The sequence below is a fragment of the Rhopilema esculentum genome, chromosome 6 (assembly GCF_057945365.1).
Source record: "Rhopilema esculentum isolate cy_ngs chromosome 6, ASM5794536v1, whole genome shotgun sequence".
Classification (NCBI taxonomy): Eukaryota; Metazoa; Cnidaria; class Scyphozoa; order Rhizostomeae; family Rhizostomatidae; genus Rhopilema; species Rhopilema esculentum.
In genome coordinates this window covers 419,644-429,235 of record NC_142820.1, presented here as the reverse complement: position 1 = coordinate 429,235, position 9,592 = coordinate 419,644, and the positions used below count along the sequence as shown (strand labels likewise).

General features: G+C 36.7%; 1 protein-coding gene across 1 annotated transcript; it reads right to left on the bottom strand.

Annotated features, from left to right (window-relative positions):
* Window positions 1-4,292: 4,292 nt before the first annotated feature.
* On the bottom strand, window positions 4,293-7,810 carry LOC135686459 (putative RNA-binding protein EEED8.10). The gene is made up of 3 exons (XM_065202689.2): window positions 6,394-7,810; window positions 5,533-5,763; window positions 4,293-4,747 (listed from the first exon to the last, which is right to left on the bottom strand). The coding sequence occupies exons 1-3, from the start codon at window positions 7,689-7,691 to the stop codon at window positions 4,399-4,401; spliced, it is 1,878 nt and encodes a 625-aa protein (XP_065058761.1). The 5' UTR covers window positions 7,692-7,810; the 3' UTR covers window positions 4,293-4,398.
* Window positions 7,811-9,592: the final 1,782 nt, after the last annotated feature.

Sequence of the window (9,592 nt, the reverse complement as noted above, 5' to 3'; positions counted from 1 at the left end):
CTTAATTGGGTTAGATATGCAACACCTTTTGGATTGTGGATACCATACACGGAGTGGAGACCTGATTTGTGAGCCTAATTTCTTCTTACAAATGCTAACAGAAGGAGATTCTCTTATTTCGGGATCAAGTTTGTTCCATTTAAGCAAGGAGTTTGGGTAAAAACTAGATTTAGATTTTTCAGTTCTTGCCCTTATTTGCCCAACAACAGATTGATGTCTAAGGAAATAACTAGGTTCATTAAGTACTGAAATATAATCCCTTGTGTACTCGGGAGCCATGTTGTTTATGATTTTATAAAAAAGAATAAGACGTCTACTTCATCTTCTAGCACTTAGCGATGCCCAAACAAGTTCGTTTTATGGCTTTATCTAGACGCCCCTCTCCAAGTTCCTGATACTGCTAGAGCAGCCGAATACTGAACAGATTCAATTTTTTCCATCAAATAATTTTCCGCCGTAGTCTAGATGGGGTCTTGCGTATAACTGAAAACAAGCAACGTACTTCTAGACAAATATTTCAACGTTCCGATCGCTTTTCTAGAATTAGCTATAGCCGTTTGTATGTCAGCTGAGAAAGAAAGTTTAGAATCGAGTGCTATGCCTAAGTGTTTATGCTGGACAACTGTTGTTACGGGTGTTTTATTTAAGGGGTCGTTTACAAAAGACGTCCAAGCTGAAGGGGGCGGAGAGGGGGGTTTGGTGATTCAAGTCTCAGTTTGCATAAAAAAAATTTTGAAGGTGGGCTGCAGTTGACTAGTGTTTGGGAACAACCTGTCAAAGAAAGAAAGATTTACATAGGTCTTCTGCAACCTAATGACAATATCACATCTGAAACCAGAAGGATACGAGCAAATGGACCTGCCGTATGATTTTTTCTGTACATCTGTGCAAAAAAGCAGAAAAAGGTGGCAACAAATACCAGTGCGGTTTTGTGAAATGCCGGCAAAATTTCGCCTCTATAGAGCTGGCCAAAATGCACCTCAAGATACCTGGCCACAAATGGTTGGCACTGAAGAGTGAAGAGCGTCACAGAGTGAAACAGCAACTGAGGAAGATGAAGTAGCAGTGAGCGACAAAGCTCCTCTTGTAGATATTGCCACCTTTTGCTGCTTATATCCAATGCTTTATTTGAATATAACATCATACAAAAAACGTATTAGAAAATCAAAAATTATTCATCAAGTCAGTTTCTGATGGAAACAAAGAACGGCTTTTTACATTCTGGCTACATTTACATTGTTGAATAGCTTTCAGTATGATATCGGTGGATGTCCGAAGAAGGGGGAAGGGGCTCTGAATACGAAAAATGCCGGACAAAAGGGGGGAGGAGGTCAAAATATTGATCTTTTTGCTGGACGTCCTTTGTGAATGGCCCCTGAGAGGATCACAGGATTGTCTATTTCCTTACATTTCCTTGAAAATATTAATTCAACAGCTTGTTTTCGAGGATCCGGATAGAATCACTTTCTTCAATTGTGTGCCCATGATGTTATAAGATCCAAGTCATGGTTTAAGTCACTAGCAGCTACTTTGGGATCTTGTACGATCCTAAAAAGTGATGTATCATCCGCAAAAAGTTTCACCCTGCACCTCAATTTCTGTGTTCGATCATTTATGTATATTAAAAACAGTAAGGGGCTCAAAATTGAGCCCTGCGGAACGCCAGCAGCAACATTACCCCAAAGGGAAGTCTAGCCATTTAATGGAGGTCTTGTTTCTTGTTTGACAAGAAAATTTGAAGGAGTAACAGTGGATTTCCCGAAACACCACATCTTTCTGAGTGTATAGATTAGCCCTTCATGCCAGACCGGGTCAAATGCTTTCAAGATGTCAAGATAGACAGAATGTACTTCTAGAGTAGGGTCGCAGCCAAAAGCTTCGTGAATTGAATGAGTTATGGAGAGAAGTTGATTTATTGCTGAATCGCCTGAACGGAATCCAAATTGGTAGGGGTTTAATAAATTTTCTCCCTCTAAAAAGGAGTACAAAGTCTCAAAAACGTTTCTCAAAAAATTTGCTAAAGATTGGGAGGAGAGAAATGGGGCGGTAATTTTCCTTAAGATTTTTCTTATGAACCGGTACCACATTTGCTCGTTTCCATATTTCAGGAAAAGTACCACGATGCAAACAATTTTCGAAAATCAATTTCAATGGGATTATTAAAGAGTCGTCACACATTTTTATCAATCGCTCTGAAAGTTCATCCCAACCGTGCGCTTTGTTTGAATTCAGATTGCGGATAATTTTTAATATTTTCTCATCGGAGATCACAAAATCTCGAATTTCGGATGAGGTCACAAGTAAATAAGCGGTTCTTCCTTCTTACACATTTAATTTACTTTTTAACTTGTCTGGTATAAAATTTGAACTGATATTTAAAAGTACTTTATTGAGAATCTCAACTTGATTATCAGGATTTGTTATTTCTTCAAAAGTCTGTTGCCAACGGAAAAATTCTACACTTTTCCGAATTTAGGTTGGCCTGTAAAGATAAGATCTAGGCAAGATTGTGATTGGCCAATCATATGGGTCGGCCCAGATATAAACTGATGTAGTCCAGTCAAGAGACACTTCAGTCAAGAGACACTTTCTTTTTACAAATACAAACAGAAACAGCTAGATACCGATGTAGGCGTATCTGATGATAGATACCTGATGCAGTCCAAGGTCGGACATTAGAGGTTCGAGTTGTTTTCCCTCGTCGTTCTCATTATCTCTTTCCCATCATTGATGAGAGCGACAGTTAAAAATCTCCAGTTACCATGATGGCCTATGGCTCCTCAGGAGACATTTTAGATATAATTAGTTCGAGATTATTCATGAAACACTCAAACTCTTGCTGACTCTGACTAGAACTTCTGTACACAACAACGAAAAAGTACTTTTTCCTCTCGAGAGAGAGTTCACAAACAATACCTTCAGGCAATGAAGTACATGGGCTCCGACAAAGGTTGAAAAGTGGGGGGAACCAAGGGAAAATTTAACACCCACAACAAAAGATTTTGAAAAAAACTCTATTGTTTTGCAAAAAAAGGGGGGGCCAAGGCCCCCCTGGCCCCCCCCCCTTCGTCGGAAGCCCTGAAGTAATATCTGGCCTTTCTTTCTTGGGAATTGACTCTCTAATATACAAGCAAACTCCATCCCTTTTGATATTTAAAGGTTGATTGCATTTAATCAAGCCATACCCTTTCAAAACGAATCTATCCTGATCAATTAATTGTATCATCAAGATGGGTCATAATTAAATACGGTGTTGTATGCCTGTATACTGGATGTTTTTTATATGATATTAAAGATAACATGCGGTTTCCCACTTTCCTGTTATAATAAACACTGCATATTTCCCTAGTTTTCAAGCTTAAAACTATGAAAATTTGTTTCTTTCCCTGTAACTATTGAGAACCTAGTTAAAAACATATTTTCTTTCTTTGTACCTATTCATATACCTCTATGCAAAGGCAACCTTATCATTGTCAAAAACGGGTCATCTACTTCAATAATTTTTGGATTCGGATCACGTAACCTGAAAGAGAATCATGAAGTATCTTGAACTCTGCAAACTCAGTTAATTGTGCTGCAAACTGGCTGGAGTAAGGTCACACGGAACATTTTCAACAGATTAAACAGATTTTGCGCATTTAAAAGTCTTTCCTTAATGGCGTTCTTCAAGTAATGTGGTCTTAAATAAAAATTACCAAATCATGAGTACAATATTCTTCATGTTATCTATATTGCAACATTTTGCGCAAGAGACCCACCCCCTGGTTATTTTGATAGAACCTTACCCCAGCCTCTGTGTCATATCTGTAGCTATAAATTTTAAATCAGTTCAACGGAAATCAAGTCAAATTGGAAAAAACTGACAGAGGAAGACGGGTCCAATGGGGCTTTGTTTGTCTCTAAATGTTTCTTTGCAAACAGCCACATTAGTGTTGGAGGTTTAGTTGGGACATAGCTTGCTTTGTTCTAAACCACCCAGGGCCAACGTGCTGATGCTGATCTCTTTTGAACCAAAGAGCTCACTGAAATTGCATAGTTGCTTGTGCTATAGTTTTCTTAATTGATGACGTCACATATATAATTTGATCCCATTTCTTGAAAGAGCATCATGAAGTACCTCTAGGGGAACAAAATAAGATAAATGATTTACAAAATTTTCCCCTCAAACCTCTGTAATTACATAATCATCACTATAGAATGTTTATTGTGTGTGAAAGGAGGAGGGCAATTTCCAAAAAAAGAGATGCAATTTGATAACATGTTAAGATTGATTGAATATATAGGTTCTGTTAAAATGGGATGTAAAATTTGTTTGCTAATTGTACACAAATCTAAAAGATGAAAAAATATCCTAAGAATACTTGGTACTACAATTCACAAAATGAGATGCAAAAAGAGCTAATAGCTTGTATGGTGGAAATGCCCTCGAGAACATTTGGACTCAAGGTTCCAGAAGTTTAAACTTGGTTTCACTACATCGCCGTAATAGTTTAATATTGTCAATGTTTTCATCTCATTTGCCAAGTCAGCTAAGAGATCGTCTGAAATCTTGTTGCACTGGCGCAGATCGAGAAATTTTAGCTTTGGCATTTCAAGTGGCACTCTTCGAAAAGGTATTCCATAAAGTTCATGTAGCCCACACAGATGCAGCTCTGTAACTTCATGACAGGAATCCATTATGAAGTTTATTCCATCATCAGTTACTTCCCAACACCAAGAAAGATTAAGTACAGATAAATTTGGACAGCTGTTAAGAAAAAATATTCCAATATCGTAATAACTATCATTTTCCTCAGAACTCATACTTTATATCCTAAGAGTGCTTTTCAACTATAAAAAGTTTGAATATATCTGTTGTCTATAATTTATGTAGCATTAAGGCTCTGATTTTTTACTACATTTCTGAAAAAATAACTAGATTTCAATAGATCCATTCGGCAGCAGTAGTTTGTTATGAATATCTTTTAGTAACTTATCAACATGCAAAATTTCTAAAAATTGATCAACCACTATAATATCTGTTAACTGCAAAAATTTAGCTTCCTTCATCTCCTTCTATTGTACACTTTGCTAGTTTTCATTGAAAGCTGCCACACCTCTTTTCAGGCACCTTGCCTCCTTACAATAATAATCAAACAAAATTCATTAAAATTTAAAATAATCTAAAAATTTATTCTGCAAGATTTAGTGAAAATGCTTTCATCTGCATAAATGAATTTTCCAATATTTAAAGAAAAATCAACAAAAATTTATTTTAAAAAACATATCCACACTGAGGGCCTACATTGAAAAAAATTATGCAAGTAATATCTATCTTATAGGATAACCCTTGATTCAAAGCCAGGTTCTAGTTTTATAAATCCAGCACAAGGAACAACATTTTGAATACCAATATCGTCTAGACAATCAAAATCATTCTATAAAAATAAAATAATCTTATTGATATTTCTGCCAGGCAGATCATTTTAGCTCCATTCCTTTCAAGTACTGCAGGAAGAAGTTCACCATATCAAATAAGAGAAGACAGTATACCTTTCTGATATAGCCCTCAAGCACTGATCTGACAGCGAAGAGCATTCAGCAAGACCAAGAAATCCCAAACCGGGACTCTCCAGGTATCTTAAGTTTTTTATTAGCTCTAGCATGGCCTCACGGCTGAAATTAAGTCCTTTTTTCAGTTGCAAATGCTTAAGATATTTGAAGTGTTTGATCCCGTCCAGAGATGCATCAGTAAGAGCATCACAAAATGATATACTTAGCACCCTGTAAAAATAAAAAATGATAAGTGAAAAATAAAAAAAGATAGCTAAAAACCTGATGCTTTGAGCATTTACTCATTATCAAATGGCTAGAAAAGAAATGAGCCGAGCAAAGATGAAGCAAGATTCAACAAACAAGAAAGAATGCATGCGACCTACCTAAAAACAAAATAGGGAAAAGGAGGGATATAAGAATAGATTAGCAGTTACATTGCATCTCTTATTCTCTCCCATTTGTCAAATTTAATTTAGCCTTCTCTTTGCTCAGCTCATTTCTATTCTGGCCACTTGATAACAAATAGATACTCAAAATGTTTTGTTTTTAACTATCAAACAAATTTATTTCACTTTGGTACTCAATCTATTTGCTAGCTATACTATTGTGACTTTGGTTTTACTTTGAAAGACTGAGAGACCAATTTGAAACCAATCTGTGTAATGAAATTTAAAAAATAACAATCATAAGACAACATCTTAACTTCAGGTTGTTTTTATGGCAATTCTAATATTTATTGTCTTCAAAAAACACTAACAAATCTAAATGAAGAAAACTTGCAGTATATATTGCAATTTGAATTTAAAAGCCTGATGTCAATAAAAAAAGTTGAAAAAGGAAGATGCAATAATTTGAGACCTGATATTCTGGCATTGTGACAATAGACTAACACACTCATCCATCAAATCGTCACCATCAAGTTGAATTTCAGTCAAGTTGTTGCGCTGTTCCCTGATTAGAATCTCAACAGAATTTTGTGATATCCATTGTATGCCATCAACATTGATTGAAGTGATGTTTTTAAAGTTGTTTGCAATGAAAATAAGTCCATCATCACTAATCAAGTTGCAGTGGGATAAATTCAGGCCATGGATAGGTTTTCCTATTAAATACATCAATGAAGCATCTGAAATCTGGCATCCTTCAAAGTTTGCAAACATTAAATTACAACAGTATGTTGACATAAGCTTTACTATCTCATCATCAATTTGGCTACAAAAGGCAAAGGAGATGACCTCAATCAGTGGACAACTTTTGAAAATTGCCTCAAAATCTGCTTTCTTCAGATCTGTCCGTCCTTTGATGTCTAAAACTCTCAGAAGAGAGCACCAGGACAAAATGACTTTCACTAGTAGCTCACTTGAGACATCTTTGAATTCCTGTTCAGTTATTACCTCCCATAAAGTGCTGTCTCTTGCATATGCAAGCCAGGTGACACAGACTGGAGCAACATATCGACAAAGTTCTGTAGGACTAAAATAGGAAAATATTCTCAACATAATTTCATCAGGTAAATCACTTATGTTGTAACACGAACTCTCGTTAGATATTGTATTCTGTGCTTGAAAAATTCCAGGTTCATTTGCTGGATCCCTGTCCTTCACATCTAGACACCTTATGGTGACATCAGTCCAACTGCTTGAGCAAATGCAAATTTCCTTGCTGGAATTTAAACTGCTAGTATCGATGTTTTTTGAGGATTCGTCGTCAATAGCAAACTCATTTCTCCTATTAGATAAACAATTCCTACATATTGTGAACTCCTCGTTACCATTGGCAATGATTTGTTCTTTTTCCTTGCTATTTTCGACCTGACTTTGCATGATAAGTTCATTATCATTAATTTTAGAATAGCCTTCATGCGGCTCTTCCTTCCTACCATCCCTCGACCTTCGTTCAATTGTTACTGGGCCATTTTCTTCCCATGCCGGTCGTGGAAAACCAGGATGAAAGACTGCACTGCTTTCCTGGTGTTCATCAACGTTATTTTCATCTTGCTTAGCATATTCTTGCAACGTTGGTAACTCAGCATCGATATCGATTATTTTAATTGTGTCTTTTTTGGTCTGTTTTGCTTCTGCTTCATCAGCGCTCGATTCTTTTCTTCCTGTATTAAAATTTTCACAGCTTTTGAACTTCGTTGTTTCCTCGTCCATGTTTATCAGTAAACGAAACAACGACAACAACGAAAGAGGAGCTCCCGGCAAAGGCCTCTGAAACGACGATCTTGCGCAAATTGTGATAAAAGCATGAAAATCTGCACAACTTCACAGTTTGATATGCTGAATAAGATGAGGTCGGGACCCAGTCTGAGAAATTCTCCTAAATGCTATTTTTAGAATGCTTAATTGTTCCCAGATTCCTAAATTGATTACCTCTATAACTTTGTTGGAAACGAAATTAATGACATGAGAATTAGTACAAATGCTAATCATAACACGGTAATGTGATTTAGAATCACATCCATCGTCAAAATGCCCCCGAGCCCCCGAATACTATTTTTAGACCATGTACCTGTTCCCAGACCTCTAACACGCTTATCTCTACAACTCCGCTAAAAAATAAATTAATAGCAAGCAATTTGGTTTAGATACTAATTATAGCACACTATAAGGATTTGGCTCGATTATGCATCTTCAAAATGCCCCCAAATGCTAGTTTCAGAATGCTTAATTGTTCTCAGACTCCTAAATTGATTATCTCTATAAATTTGTTGAAAACGAAATAAATGACGGAAACAGAAGATAGGAGTGGAGAAGGGGATTTTTTCTTCTTTTCGGCTAGACGCTCCTCCGCTTCTCCGCTTGAGTTTTTCTTACGCATTAAAAGTTTTGTGGAGTGACTGTCTCTCTATCACGACATATCTCTTGGAGCTCATTCTTGTAACTACCGCTCTTGCTATCTGATCTACTACGCCCATGTGTGTTTCCGTTATTACCTTATATGGCATAATGACCTAGTCCTATGACCTATCACATGTATGTATTGTTTCCTATGCGTGGCTGACTTGTGACCTTTGCACTTATCACTTGCTACTGTTCGCTTTATTTGCACACGAAGGATAATACCTGAACTTAAACTTCACAGCATCTATTTTTATAGAAATTTATATCTTCTCTGAATCGGACTGATGGAAAGAAACAAGTAGTTTCTAAAAGGGGAGTTTTCTAAAAGGGCCTCAAAATTTCGGTCACACATTTTTCAGCCCCTTCCCCCCCCCTCGACCATACAGCATTTTTATACCATTCAAATTTCTCTATAACTGTGCATGCTCAATAACGTGAAAATTACCAACTTTATGTTAAGAAAGTATTAAGAAGGTTTTAGTGCACAAAATAGGAAAAAGCTATGAAAGTCTGAAGGCTTAGCTTAAAAACTTCTTATGAAAAAAAAACGTGTATGAAATTTTGGGCTTATTCAAACCTTTCATCTAGCAAAACAGTGAGAGGGATTGGAAAAGCGAAAAAAGGTACATTTGTAGCAAGGAAAGGCAAATTTATAAATTGCAAGGGAAAATATTTGAATGGCATTACGTGGTGTCTAATGTAGTTTACAACATAAAATTGCATATGAAATACAATCAAAAAGCTAACATGGGATAACAGAATGAAGTTGACTGATGATCGCATTCAGGGCCCGCGCCACGAATTTGAAAGTAGGGGGGCCAAGGCTAAAAAACTTGGGGGCAAAGGCTTCTTACCTCTTTTACTGCAGCTTTTAAACTATTTGCTTCGCAAAAAAGTGGGGGCCATGGCCACCCCGGCACTGGGCTTTTACATGTAGAAGGCTGGGACCGCGCATAAGACTTAAAGGAGCTAAATTACAACGAATTTAAAAATGTAGCTAAAAGAAGCTACAACCTGACAGAGGCTTATAAAAAAGTTGGGACAGCATTTGACACTATATTTAAGCTAAAAATTTATCTATTCTTATCAAAGTTTGTTTTAAAGTTTCTTAGGAAAGCCTATAGCCTATAGGTATTTTTCGACCACTGCTCCCTCCCTGACTTGTATATTCTGTGTATGGCCATGGCTTTGAAATGGTGTCAGCCCTGATC